The sequence below is a fragment of the Pseudorca crassidens genome, chromosome 5 (genome assembly GCF_039906515.1).
Source record: "Pseudorca crassidens isolate mPseCra1 chromosome 5, mPseCra1.hap1, whole genome shotgun sequence".
Taxonomy (NCBI): domain Eukaryota; kingdom Metazoa; phylum Chordata; class Mammalia; order Artiodactyla; family Delphinidae; genus Pseudorca; species Pseudorca crassidens.
The window spans coordinates 29,607,204-29,622,559 of NC_090300.1; the positions used below are offsets into that span (position 1 = coordinate 29,607,204).

Here is a 15,356-nt window from a genome sequence, read left to right on the forward strand (position 1 = left end):
GCGGTACTCTGCTTACTTCCCTTCACCACCACGAAGCAGCAGATGTGCATGGGGTGAGAGAAACACATGGACAAGCGACACAGGCAAGACAGCAAAGCATAAAGCGATGACAACCCACAAAAAGGGCAAGTTCTAACGATCCAGATCAACAATACGTAGAAAGAACAGGAGAGGGGCTTCCATGGTGGCACAGTGGTTAAGAATCTGCCTGCCAACGCAGGGGACATGGGTTCGAGCCCTGGTCAGGGAAGATCCCACATGTCGTGGAGCAACTAAGCCCACGTGCCACAAGTACAGCACGCCTATAGCCTGTGCTCCGCAACAAGAGAAGCCGCCACAATGAGAAGCCCGTGCACTGCAAGGAAGAGCAGCGCCCGCTCGAATGAAGACCCAATGCAGCCAAAAATAAATTTATAAAAAAAAAAAAAAGAAGAACAGGAGATAACAAGGCTAAGGGAAACTGCAGAAGCCATTTTTCATTCACTATTCAAACACCACCCTACATTTGTACTCCTTAATTTAAAAAAAGTCTAAAAAGAATCTAAAAAGGAGTGGATATATGTGTATGTATAACTGATTCACTTTGCTGTACACCTGAAACTAACACAACATTGTAAATCAACTATACTCCAATAAAAATGAAAAACAAATTGAAAAAACCAGAATACATGCTAAAAAGAGTCTAAAGTAACATTTTATATAGGAGAAAAAAATAGTCACTTTGATATAAGTACTTTTGTACATTAATTACTTTTTTTTTTTTTTTTTTGCGGTACGCGGGCCTCTCACTGTTGTGGCCTCTCCCACTGAGGAGCACAGGCTCCGGACGCGCAGGCCCAGTGGCCACGGCTCACGGGCCCAGCCACTCTGCGGCACGCGGGATCCTCCTGGAGCAGGGCACGAACCCGCGTCCCCGGCATCGGCAGGCGGACTCCCAACCACTGCGCCACCAGGGAAGCCCCATTAATTACTTTTAACCTATTTTTCCTTAATAATTCATAGAAACACAGAGATGTTCCCCAAAATGTAAAAGGTTTTCTTTAATTAATTAATTTATTTATTTATTTTTGGCTGTGTTGGGTCTGTTGCTGTTCGCGGGCTTTCTCTAGTTGTGGCGAGCCGGGGCTACTCTTCATTGCGGTGCGTGGGCTTGTCATTGCGGTGGCTTCTCTTGTTGCAGAGCTCAGACAGCACTCGGGCTCAGTAGTTGCGGCACGTACGCGCGGGCTTCAGTAGCTGTGGCGCACGGGCTTAGCTGCTCCGCGGCATGTGGGATCTTCCTGGATCAGGGATTGAACCCATGTCCCTGGCGCTGGCAGGTGGATTCTTAACCACTGTGCCACCAGGGAAGTCCTGGGTTACAGTTTACTGAGCACTTCAGTGTGCATTTTCAGCCACATACCACACTCAGTTTATATTTACCTCATTTAGGCCTAAAACCCTTAAGTGTGTAGGATCAGTTATAGAGAGGGGAACTGAGGCTCAGAGTTATGGTCACATGCTCAATTAATTGTTCTACGGGTTTGTGCCTAAGCCATCACGTTGGCAGACTTCTACTTAAAATTAACATTTAGAAATTGTGAAATAATAAAATGCATATCTGAACAATGATGAGGTACTTTACGGTGAAGCTACATGTCATGGTTCTCTAAGTATACGAATGGCATCATATTGGAAACCATGAGCAACTAAGTCCAAGAGTCTATTAGCAGTCACTAAGTTCCACTGAAAACAAAATAAAGGTTTAAAACTAATGTATTTTGGTTCTACTGTAGAGTCATCACCTGTAAGTAACTTGAAGAACACACACCAAATGTTCTAAGCAGTGATTAACTCTGGGTAGCATTTACCAAATGTTTTCCTTCTGCATTTTTCTAAATTTTCTTAAATGAACACGATTCACTTTTGTAAGAAAATTTAAAAAAACACTAATGACATAAATATGAATATTACATCTTTTGCAGGAACCATCCTTTAAAATTAAAGGCCACCTCTAAAAGCATGTTCTGTCATCAATGTTTTAGTGTTTCCAGGACTCTTAACTTGTATGAAAGCAATTAAAGGACTGCCCCAGTGGCACAGTGGATAAGACTCCACGCTCCCGATGCAGGGCGCAGGGGTTTGATTCCTAGTCAGGGAACTAGATCCCACATGCGTGCCTCAACTGAGTTCGCATGTCACAACTAAGGAGCCCACGTGCTGCAACTAAGGGGCTGGCAAGCTGCAACTAAGGAGCCCACCTGCTGCAAGTAAGACCAGGCCCAACCAAATAAATAAATAAATAAACAAAAACAAGACAAAAAAAATCCCTATAAATAAATAAAAGCAGATCAAAGTTAAGAATACAAGACAAAATAAAAGACAAATGTATTATATTAAAATTAAGTCAACTAAAGAATTTACACTAAGAACACTTGATTATAGACAAATCTAATGGAAAACAGCAATATGGTGATATGCAGTAAATGCTGCCATCTGTTCACAGAGCCACACCTCGAAAATTTATGGATTCCACCTGATTACTCCTTTGTGACTAGCCAACGAGTAAAATGCAGTTTTACAAAGATTTCCTCCAATTTTGTGTTTTTTTCTAAAAACAAAAATATTCCACAACTAAATAAACAAAACAAAAACCCCATCTATTATTTTGATTATTTTATGTACTTTCCACACAACTCTTCAAAGCAAAAGGGACAGCAAATTGAAATCTGAGTCATTAGACCAGATGTTCCTCCAACTATTCTAGAAGTTCCCCCAACTATTCTAGAATAGTTCCCCCAACTGTTCTAGAAGCAAAAGATACATAACAGATAACAAGGAGAAAAATCCATTTATAATCCTAAGTGAAGAGTTAACACGGAGGAGTTTATACTGGCCAAAGGCTTACAGAAGTAAACCTTAGGAAGGGAGTGGAAGGCTTTTGTCCTTCTGGCTGTGTGTGTGTGTGTGTGTGTGTGTGTGTGTGTGTGTGTGTTTTCCTTTCTTGATGGTGTTGGCTCCACAGACCCACTGTTCCAAGTATATCTACATTGTCTGCTCACATGCAGAGGCAAAAGTTCCTGCACACAGGACGCTCATAAAATCAGCACTTCCACTGGCTGAAGGCTCACAGCCAGCCTCGGGAACCTTCTACTGGAAAGAATTGCAAGCAAGGGGGATCACAGAGTTACACCATACATTTCCTAAATCTGTCTTGTAGGTGTAACGTTTTCTCCTGTTTTGAGATGACAGTAGAAGCTCACTAGATTTTTAGAAGGATTTGTATACCAAGAAAAACTCAGCTTAGATGCAGCATCTGGTTTTAAGTGAGGTTCTGATTTTTTAATCCAAGTTTCCTGCTGAGCTGACTATGGCATAAGGAGATAAAGTGAGCTGCCTATGGTCACACATGCATACTTCAACCCAGATGAGAAAAACACAAACTTCCCAGCTTTTCATTCTATTCTAAATCGTGAATAAATACTCAAAATAAATCAATAAGGATATTCTAAAGCAGGAGTTCTCAGAGTGTGGGTCCCAGACCAGCAGCATCACCATCACTTGGAAACTTTAGTTAAAAACGCAAATTCTGCAGCCTCACCCCGGACCTACTGAGTCAGAAACTGCAGAACTGGGACCTAAGAAACCCTCCAAGTGATTCTGATGCATGATCAGATTTGAGAACCACCCAGCAAGAAGTTTCTGCCCAAATAAGAAATCCATTCATCGTTAAAAGGGATTACAGTTTTCTTTGGCAAACAACTTTAGAAGTGATTTCAATGTAACATTTCAAGTAAGACACTTCTGACATATTAACTGGAGCTGGAATGCTAATATTTTACACAATGATAAAATTAAATTTAGAACTTAACAGTTTCTCCTGAGAACTCTTACCCATCATTTACATATTTGTCTTAGTTGAACTTTGCAGCATGGAGAGAAAACAAAAGAAATTATGAAAAGAAAACAGCACAGTGCTCTGGAAAAAATAAAGTAGGGATGAGAGAGCAAAATAATGCCTCCTTAAGGAAAATGTACCATGTTTTTCATTAAATCTCAGATGCCACTGATGTACACCAATTTATGTACTATTAAGAAAGAAAAAATCTTATACACTATTAAGTCACTATCAGTTATAAGGCCAACCCCAATTTTGGTGTTATCAAGCTAGAAAAAAGAAAATGAATCTTAAAATCAGTGAAATATGGTATATGTAAATATAAAGGCAAAGTATGTGAAATCAAATGCACATGGAAAATAAGTCTTTTTGAATTATTATTAGCAAACAGAGAAGGGCTACCCCCAAAGGTTGGTGGAGTTTCATTCTTCTAAGAATGGGACTACAATGGACTTTAAAAATGTGACAGGGAAGAAAAAAATGACTAAATTCATTAGACTTTTAAAGTATTTTTAAGATACACTAAGGTTTTAACAGAAGTTGGGTTATTTTCTGAATACTAACCTTCAAAATACATTCTATCCTTGGTTCTCCTTGAGGCTTTAATCCAATTATCTAAGGTAAAGAAACATTGATTAACTGAAACATCACAACTGTACACAACAGAACGTCTTCCTTCATTGCTGGGGACACGGGTGGGAGGGTTGAGATGAACACTAACACTGCATTAAAACCCTGTTACCTCTGCCTTTTACTTTAATTTTATCTTAGAGGATTAGAACAGACTTTTCAATACAATAATCTTACCAATTATCTATCTTATTATAGTACTAGGACAATTTAGAAAATAAATCAGTTATCAACGAATTGACCAAAACACAACATTGCACTTTGCTACCCTAAAACAAGAAATAAACAGAAACCTTTACATTTTGTTATTTATATGAACACATCATTAATGCAAATAAGAATGGCAAAGGCGTAATATAATAACTGTTCTTCATGAAAATATATTAGGTCACAACGCTACCATGTTTCCATAAGGCTTCCACAGAGCCCTGTTGTATTTCACATGTATCTGTTCTACAAAACACATACGCTTAATGAATCCCATTTTGAGGACTCTCACAGCACCACTCAGTTCTATGTAATGAGGCTTTCATTTATGTGGTTGATATAACTAACTCTGTATGAATGATAACAGATATTTATCCATATATTTTATGAGAGGATTTTTTGTCCTTTGAATTATATGCATTTTAATTTATATTTTATAATTTATATACATTTTAATGTGAATGCCTGTAAAATGTAAGTACTCCTCCCGAAAGACAGGTATTGTTGCAACCGAAATAATAATTTCAAGAGCAGTAACTATCCGTGCCCTTGCAATGATTTTGGAACCAACTATACTGGGATGAAATGCCCTGCTACACCCTTATGCAACATGTCACTGCCGATCCCTGTGTGCCTGATGATGCCTTCCTGGCATGCCTGTGAGATTCTGCCCTATCAGCAAGTATAATCTCACATCCTCATCATTCAGAGGACATACTGACAAAGAAAACAAACTCAGAAGGTTGGTCCTGTGGCAGATGGAACTGGAATTTCTTCTCTTGGCTTTATATGGGGAACAGATTTTCCATCAATCTAGGTGTTGTGAAGATACTCCTAGGAGGCAGGGATTACAAAAGGCATCCCTGTGGGAGGCAATGGGTTTACTTCATCTTACAAGCTAGATCACCTGGCTTCACATTACAGTTGGCCCTCCCTATCGGGGGGGGGGGGGTTCCACATCTGCAGATTCAACCAATCGCAGATCAAAAACATCTGGGGGAAAAAATTCCAGAAAGTTCCAAAGAGCAAAATTCGAATTTGCTGTGTGCTGACAACTTTTTACACAGCACTTACACTGAATTAGGTATAAGTACTCTAGAGATGCTTGAGTACACAGGAGGATGTGCGCAGGTTATATGCAAATACTATGCCATTTTATATAAGGGACTTGAGCACCTCCAGATTTTGGTGTCCTCAGGGGTCCTAGAATCAATTCCCCACAGATATCGAGGAATAAACTATCTGGGTTTCTTGTGTGGATTGTGAAAACCCATTTCTACTTTATTTAACAGTATGTGGTATGTATGAGCTCCCTAGCATTTCTGAGGAAAGTAGGGGTCCCCTTGAAATAGTTGTTCAGATTGCTCCCACTTCCAGGCCTACCCATCTTGCCTTCAGTTTCACCTCCACTTTGTTAACCTTAGTTCCTAAGTTTTGCTAAAATATCCCATTAAATGTTTATTGAGCGCCTACTATGTGCCAGGCAATGTTTCAGAATGATTTCCGGAGTGCTATGAGATAATCAGAAACTGTCGCTGTCCATGGGGACAGGGGAAAGAGAGGCTGGAGGGAAGCCAGTCTGGGCGCTTAAGGGTCTAGCTGGCTCTCCCTACAGGGAAACTCCTTATTTAGCAGTGCCAACTTCAGAAGACTCAAGTTTTAGTTTTATTAGGGATGGTAACTTTAGTGATATGTAAACTCAAGCCCTTGAGAGGTCTGCACCTGTTTAGGAAATTGCCTTTTCTCTGCGTAAATGACCAGGAATTACCTCATTCTTCAAGGGAGACCATACAGGCCTCAACAGGTTAACTCTATCAGAACACAACTCTGCAGTACCATTTATAGAGCAGGAAGGCACAGGGTCTGGAGATCACTTCATTATGCAAGGAAGGCATCTTCCTTTTGCACAATGACTCCACAACATTGTTACTTAGATGTAGAGCACATTAGCTTCTTGGTTTGCTAATGGCTATACAATTCAGGCACTTTCTCTGGACAACATGGCAAGATGCTGCTGGGTTCATTTTAATGCAAATTTATCTCTATTTCTACTATTTAATTACATAGACATATACTATAAAGCTATGCTTTGCTACTAAATATTCAGAAAAAGTTAAATAAGCCAAAACTTTGTAAGTTTGCCATGGGATTTTAAATTACATTGCCACACAGGATGCAAAGATGAGCACAGCACATTAACACAACCATGCTGTGGGCATGATCCCCAGAATACCTGATCCCTGAAGCTCTGATCTACGCTTAAGTGCATACAGCTAGTTCCAAAAGAGAAAAACTGAAGTTGCGTTACTCCCTAATTTATGACTAATCTATGAACCAATTGTTTTTTTCTGTATTAATTTTCCAAAGGTCAATATCACTGTTAGCTTTTTACACAAGCTACCACCAAGTGAGAGAGCACTGAATAAACAGTTGCCAGCTTCTTAATAGAAGAGATTTGGAAAAAGCAGCCGCAGCAATAAATTATGTACATACTCTGTTCATTTTCACAAGAATACAAGGGCGTCCTGTGGAGTAGCCAAACTCGGGATCATCCACACCACTGCACGCTTCAAGTAAGACAAGAGGAAACCGACACGAAGTATATTCTGGACCCTTCTGCTCAATAAGCGCTCCACTGTGACAATCTGTGAGATTCTTCTGTTCTTCTACGCCATACGCTAAAAAGGAAACAGCCAAAAAGGACCTTAAACACAACTAGAAATATATCATCCTTTGGACAACATTCTTCAAAGGCAAAAACAGCAATGCCATTTACTGGAAAATTTTAGGGAAAAAATGTTAAGTCTGTTCCTTTAAAGTCCGATTGCTATCTAGCGCTTTGCAGTTTATTTCATTTCAATACAAACTGGGTGACAGATTTCTTTCGTCACCATTAGGTGGCACTAGCCACGGCTACAGCATTACCTGAACGCCCGCGATGCTCTTCGCCCAAAAGATACAATGGTGAGGACATAAAAACGCATTACCTCTGCCCTTATGGAGGTAATTTACAGTGTAGTGGGTAAGACAGGTGTTGAGGATAAAATCATAAATGAAGGGCCTAAAGAAAGGTGTACATGTGAGTTAACGTTAGCTTACAAAAGGGTGTTTTCAGCAGAGATGGAGGTAACAAGATAGATCCAAAGGGGATGAAGGAGTAAAATGGTTACAACTTGGAGATAGGGAAGAAGGAGAGGGAGACAATTCAACAATTTTTCGAATGTTTGCTGTGCACTTGACACACTGTTAGACAAAAGGGGCACAACGGGGAGCCAGTCTGCTGTGGACCCTGCCCTCAATGAGCTTAGGCTACTGCAAGGCACTCACTAATAAACACGGTGCCACAATGCCTCAATAAGAACTGTTGGTGTGTGGGTATAAATGGTACCAGAAAAAGGCCAGCCTAAAATGAATTCAACCAAAAACAGGAACCAAAATTTCAAAGTACTCACATATACTTATTTAACTTTATTTATTTATTTAAATTTATTTAAATTTGTTCATTTGCTTGCTTGCTTGCCATGCCACGAGGCTTGTGGGATCTTAGTTCCCAGGCCAGGGACTGAACCCAGGCCCCAGCAGGGAAAGTGCTGAACCACTGGACCACCAGGGAAGTCCCAAAGTAAACACATTTAAAAGGAAGTATGATCTTTCCCTTAAAAAAAAAAAAGTCAAAAATTTTGGTTTCAACTTTTATTTATCAAAAATTAGGATATCATGGGAACTATGTACCCATTAAATAGCCAAGAATGACTCAGGTATTGGGGAGGGGGGATAGGAGTAAACTTTTAAAACAAAACAGTACCACTGACATTCGTCACTCCTTTTTGACTTTCGTGGCACAATCATGAATGTCATTTGGCAGAAAATATTCAAGGCCTACATCAGTTTCCTCCAAGGGCTTCTCCTGCATATACTCTGTTGGTACAGTTCATCAGGGACCATTTTTGTATGATGCCAACTTCCACTTCTACACAAAACCGCTCTAAGTCAAGGAGTTGGATGAATGGTCAGAATATGAAGACCCCTGCTCAGCACATGATGGGAACAGAGAAAGGTGACCATTCCCAGAGAGAGCACAGAACCCCACATTCCTGAGGAAAGCCTAAAGTAAGATAGAAAAAGGTGCAGGTAAACGGGGGGGGGGGAGGGGGGGGAGAGACCTGAAAGATAATTTGAACAATATAAGATTTTAAATTCTAATTAGTATTCAAGGGGGGAAAAAAAAACCCAACCCAGAGCAGATGATGTATCTTTTAACAAGAGACTGTATCTTTTAAACACCAGAAAGGCATTCCTAAGAGCAACAATGACAATTCAAAGTTTAAAAAAAGGGAGCGGGGAGGGCGTGCTGAACATTGAAGATCTAAAAGTAAATCCCCAGTATAATAAAGCAAAAGTAGAAAATGAGAGAAAAACAAGAGATCCAAAACCCAACAACTAACAGAATAGCTCTAGACAGAGAACCAGAAAACTGAGGTGAGGAAATTTTCCAGTAATGATAGTTTCCTCAACTGGAGAATCTAACTCTTCATCTCGAAAGACCCCATCAAGTTTCCAACAAAGTGATATTTCAGAGACTGACACCAACACTTGGAAATTTTAGAACCCTAAGGAAATACATTTAAAAACAAAAACAAAAAACACTGTTGAGCAGAAAAAGGCAAATACAAAGGAACTAAAATTATATACACAGCTAAACTAGAACAATAAAAGCAGAAGTCATTTTCAGAAATGAAAGGATTAAAAACCTACATTCCATGTATCTTAAAAAATTTTTTTAAATTTAAATACAAATTGAGATGTAATTCACATATAACATGTTTCATGTGTACAACACAATGAATGCTTGAATATTTGTACACATTGTGAAATGATCACCACGATAAGTCTAGTTAACATCTTGTCGCTATGTATAGTTACAAATTTTTTTCTTGTGATGAGGACTTTTAAGATCTACTCTCTTAGGAACTTCCCAATACGCAATACAGTAGTGTTAACTAGCGTCCCCATGCTGTACATTACATCCCCAGGGCTTATTTATTTCTAACTGGAAGTGTGTACCTTTTGACCTTCCTTCACAACTTCAGCCCAGCCCCCTGCTGCCTCTGGCAACAACCAATCTATCTGTTCTCTGCATCTATGAGCTTGGTTTTCTTATTTGTTTCTTAGATTCCACATATAAGTGAGATCATTTGGTATTTGTCTGTTTATTTCACTTAGCATCATGCCCTTTAGGTCCATCCATGTTGCTGCAAATAGTAAGATTTCATTCTTTTTTTATGGCTAAATAGTATAGTGGTATATATACAATGGAAGAGTATTCATGTATCTTTTCTTACAAAGTTATTTGAGAATATACTCCATCAAAACTAGGGAATAAATAAAGAAAAAGAACGCAGGAGGCAAGAAACAGTGAATCCAATCCGAAAGGGATCAAACGAACTCCCCAAATGACAGCTGGGTGGTAGAAGCCCTAGACAGAAACCAGTACAGACTGCAGCAGAGGGGAAGGACTCTAGGGAGGAGTTCTCCAGAAAAGAGGGACATAAGAGAACTCTCAAACGATAGTATACAAATAAGGGAGTTAGACGAGAGTCTCTACAGATGGTAGAATATGACGTAAAGACAAGTATAAGAAGGCAACCAATAATGAAAATAAAACAGTAATTCAATTACTTTTGATTTGAGATTAGGGGAAGGTGTGAGGCATGTGAGCTAAATCCTCATTTAACATGGCAGGAAGTAAAGACAATGTATAAAAGTGATAAATCAAGAGCCAGCAGATTGCATTTAAAGATACAGAAGAAAAAGTTCAAAAGTATGAAGTTATTTCCTGTTGAAAATGTATCCAGAATCAGACGATTTCTCACAGCCTCACTGCTCCTGACCTTGCCACTATCTCCACTCATCTAGGTGACTGCAACGGCCTCCTAACCAGCTTCCCTGATTCCCCTCTACAGTCTAGTCTCAAAAAACAGCCTGAGTGATCCTTTAAAAATCTGAGATGATGTTATTCTCTGCTTAAGAACCTCCATCTTGGTCACTGTGAAAGTCAAAGAACTGAACAACAGCCTCTAAGGCCTACACAATCTGGTCCTCCTTTAACTCCCTGACCTCAATCTCCCTACTACTCTCTCCCCACTTACTCCATCCAGGCCCTCTGACTTCCTTGATGAACGCTGAACACACTGGACATTGTGAGCCTCAGGGCCTTTGCACCTACTGCTGGGTAGTTCCATGGCTACTTCCCTCATCCTTAGATCTTTCCTCAAACATTCCCTTTCAATGAGGCCTTCCCAGACCACTCTGCTTAAAATTACAGCCCTCTCAACTCTCCCTATTTCCTTTCTCTGCCTTATTTTCCTCCACAGCACTTATTACCTTCTAACACACCACTAGATTATAAAAACTCCACGAACACAGAAACTTTGTTTGTTCATTGATGGAAATTAGAAGAGTGCTTGACACAAAAAAGACCCTCAAAAAGAAGTATTTGTTGAATAAAGGAACAGGACTACAGCTAGAACAGAGTATGGCAGGGAATTACTGTTCTACTTATACGCCTTTCTTTACTATTTGGTTCTCAAACCATGGATTATACTCTCACAAAAACATCTCCATTTAAATAATAAATATACATTTAACTTCCAAGGGAAAGAGATTTAGGACGGTTGGTAGAAGAAGACCAGGATCAAAAGGTTTTTGATTTAAGATAGGAGGGAGGTTGAGGATTTCTACATGTTGACAAGAAAGGATCCAACAGAGAGGCTAAACATATATGAGAAGGATTAGTAATTACCATAATGCTCGCGGCAGTGAGAGGGGATGAGATGCAAAACGTGACCCGGACAGGTGGACTTAGATAAGAGGAAGGGCAGCTCCCCTTGTCAGAGCAGGAGGAAAATCACAGACAAAAAGGCTGCAACTGAAGGCTGGTTTTACTGGTAACAAGGAAACTGGGGGAGTTTCCACCTGAGTATTTCTAGTTTCTCTTGAAGTAGGAAACCAGGTTATATGAAGAAAGTGAGTTATAGGGGAAAAGGTAAGGAGCTAGAGTTTTGAGTAGAGGCTGGAAATAATCCCTTCAGAGAATTACCCAGGGAAATTCAGCAGGATTGCCAGGCAGTAGATCTGATCCATGAGGGAGGTGATCAAGTATTCACAGTGCTAATTAGTCTTCAGAGGGCAGGCTCAAAGGAAGAGCTCCATCCAGGAATTACAGGGCTTCATCTAGGGGCACTGCACGGCTTCATCTACTTGCAAGTTTTATGACAAACGGACTAGGAGGCGAGGGATTTTAGAGTACTGGCTTAAGTAAAAATGAAATGAAAAACTATGGAATTGACGAGCTTGACCAGAAGGGCAGCTGAGCGGGGAGCGGCTGGGATAAAATAAAAGGGTCAGTGAACTGGAAGTCCCAGTGAGGGAGACAAAGAGCGAGGGCAAGTTAAGCAAACGAGAAGGTTGTATAGGGAGCCCCATCAGCGGCCGTGGCAATGGAGTCCTGCACATTCTAAGAAGCACTGCAGGAGAGCGTGGCTGAGGAAGAGCTGCGGCAGCCGTGAACCAAGAGGCCATGGCGCTTGATGGCTATTCGGGTGAATGTTGATACCGTGGAGTCAGGGCAGACAAAACGGAAGAGAAAACTGGGCCAGGACGGCTATTAGAAAGCACTGCAACCAGTAGCTCTGAAAAACTCACAACCGATACACAAACTTTTTTTCTTTTAATGAGGAACACCATTCCTCGTCCCCACACCACAAGCACTACACTGGACCCGAAGATCCAAATCCTTAGAGGCATCATTTTATAATATAGTTTTGCTCCATTAGTCACATGCTATTTGTTTTGATGCAGATATAAATGTTATGCTTCAATGAACCTACTTCATGTACTTATTAAAGGGTAGATTAAAAAAAAAATCAAATAAACTGCCCATTAGGGTTAGGCCCCTGTGCTTTCCGTAAGTCAGAATATGGACTAATCATAAATTCATCATGAATAACAGTAAATTCCACTTGCCAAGTCCTCTCAATTGACTGTGTTTAACAGAAAGAAAGAAAAAGGCAAGACAAACTCTAAGAATAATGTTTCTAAAGTAATCATAATTTGGTACTAGTTTCTGTAATAACTAAAATTTTTAACTTACTCTAAAAAAACATACTTACACTTTAGAAATTTCTTAAGGTCATTAATGTACCCTCTATAGGACTCTGGATTAGACACGCTGAATGAAAAATCCAATGCTGTCACCGGTTTTGGAAAAACCATAAGCCCTATAGAGATAAAAGAAAAGGGGGGAAATTAATTATAGCAATTCCCTTCTCTCCCTCCTTCTCCTTACTCTTATCTCTAAAAAGGAAGATCTCAGTAAATTTTGTGGAAATTGTTTTCACAGGTAGGTTGAAATTATCAAGAACCTCCCACTTCTATCTGACTACGAAGAGACATCTAAAATGAAAAAATTCCACATCTTCACAATCACCTCGGACATTACCAATTAGAAACCTCCTCTAAATCTTAGTTAGAATTGCTCTGTTCCTTAATTTAAAAGATGCAAGTTTTCCTTTGTACTTTCTACATTCATTTTCTATTAAATATTTTTAGGTTTTGCCAATTTGCCATTAATATAGAGAAAATTTTAGCAAATCAAAATCTAAGCACTTTGTCATTCAAATTACAGCTGTACGAAAACATTCGTAAAGAAAGCTTACCTTATTCAGTGAAAGAGGCCTATACAATTTTAACTCTACAGTTAAATATTCTTCCTTCAATAATAAACACTGCTCGATAACTAAAATGTGGTTTTCTCATACTGAACTGACGCATAACCACCAACAATTTCACATTAGCAATCAACACCCATGTATATAGAATATGTTTGCATGAGTTTATTAACAGAAAATGTAAGCCTATTTATCTCTAACAATCAGGCTTCCAACTTTAAGCTTTCCTTGATTTAAAAGCATTAGATCAAAACTGTGTCTGTACATGTATAACTGAGTCACTGTGCTGTACAGCAGAGATTGGCACAGCATTGTAAATCAACTCTACTTCATAAAAAAAATTGTTTAATTTAAAAGCATTAGATCTACATTCAGCCTTGCACAAAGGCTTAAACAAAAAAATCCTAAAATTCTCACTAGTTTCTAAACATTCCCCATATATCAAAGTTATTATAGATAAGCCTTGCATTGAATCTGAAAATAAATAACAAGGTTGTTTTAGTTTTCATTAAAATTGCTTTTGCTGTTTGCAACTAGAGAAAGCCTGTGCACAGCAATGAAGACCCAATGCAGCCAAAAAAAAAAAAATTGCTGCTCATAGACATCTAATTCGTTTTAGATCAAACCCAGTTTCTTTCAAATCCTAAATACCTGCCTTTGTTGATCTGCATGGTTCTTGAGTTAAACTACAATAGATCCGATGCTACTCAACTATGATGAAACACTCAATGTTCCCAAATGGCAGAGCAAATCTTATTCCATATACAGCACAAAAGAGCCCCAATTAGATTCCCCATTCACCTACTATCTCAACATACCAGATCACTTGGATTTGGAGGATCTCATATGCCTATTTTTCCTTACCCCTCCACCTACTACAAAATCAATAGTAACTTTCTGACTTTTTAATAAAAATGTTCAATGTAGAAATAAAACCTGACCATCCAGTATATGAAGTGACCATCTGTGTATGTCTGAAATTGTATGTTTTCATTTTTAAGGTTTTACAGAAGGAACAAGAAATAATATACTGTAAGTGAAAAAGTAACAGAATCAAGGCAGCTTATACATAACTGTATAAAAACACCCAACTTTAAGAAAAACCCAACTTTTAATAAAACATCCAGTTTGAAAGAAATTTTAAAGAAAAATATGAAAATGTCTATGCTTTATAAAAAAAAGATTACATTCCTTTAACATGACTTATTTCTATGGGAAGTTTTAAATGACTCAATTTACAAAAACTCTGTAGACCAGAATGTCTAAAACTGAGTTTCTGATACAAGTTACTTCTTAGATCTTGCTGAGCAATGCTCTTGGAGCCTTAGTTCATTTAACAGCCTGTTTGAAACTCTTAAGTAAAAAAAAAACACAGCAGGAATGTGCCGTACGGCTGCATTTTTTGACGCAGTACACCTACGTCCTCCAAATAAAGTCTTGGCTTACCCCAAACCATGAACATCAACAGAATGTGAAAACTACAGTAACTCTTATGTCTTTATAATTTAAACCACTGGAGCATGAATATGTGTGTATGCATGTGTATGCATCTATAGGGGTGTGCATGGATGGTACGTGTTTATATCATATGCATGTATATGTTAATACACATACCAATTTCAAACTAGCATTTATTTTACCAGGCGCAAATACATTATTGAAATGATACCATTTAAAAATAAAACTTAGGGCCTCCCTGGTGGCGGAGTGGTTGAGAGTCCACCTGCTGATGCAGGGGACACGGGTTTGTGCCCCGGTCCGGGAAGATCCCACATGCCACGGAGCGGCTGGGCCCGTGAGCCATGGCCACTGAGCCTGCGCGTCTGGAGCCTGTGCTCCACAACGGGAGAGGCCGCAACAGTGAGAGGCCCGCGTAACGCAAAAAAAAAAAAAAAAAAAAAACTTGAATATGG

General features: G+C 39.2%; 1 protein-coding gene across 2 annotated transcripts in view; it reads right to left on the reverse strand.

Annotated features, from left to right (window-relative positions):
• The window catches only part of ATP1B3 (ATPase Na+/K+ transporting subunit beta 3), a 41,542-nt gene that overhangs the window by 4,761 nt on the left and 21,425 nt on the right, over positions 1–15,356 (reverse strand). Inside the window, exons 3-5 of one of the 2 annotated variants that reach the window (XM_067737633.1) lie at positions 12,886–12,993; positions 7,208–7,392; positions 4,442–4,492 (exon numbers count right to left, since the gene is read on the reverse strand). In XM_067737633.1, the coding sequence (XP_067593734.1) occupies positions 4,442–4,492; positions 7,208–7,392; positions 12,886–12,993 (344 nt within the window). The remainder of the gene's footprint in view (positions 1–4,441; positions 4,493–7,207; positions 7,393–12,885; positions 12,994–15,356) is intronic. The other variant, XM_067737634.1, reaches the window with a different exon arrangement.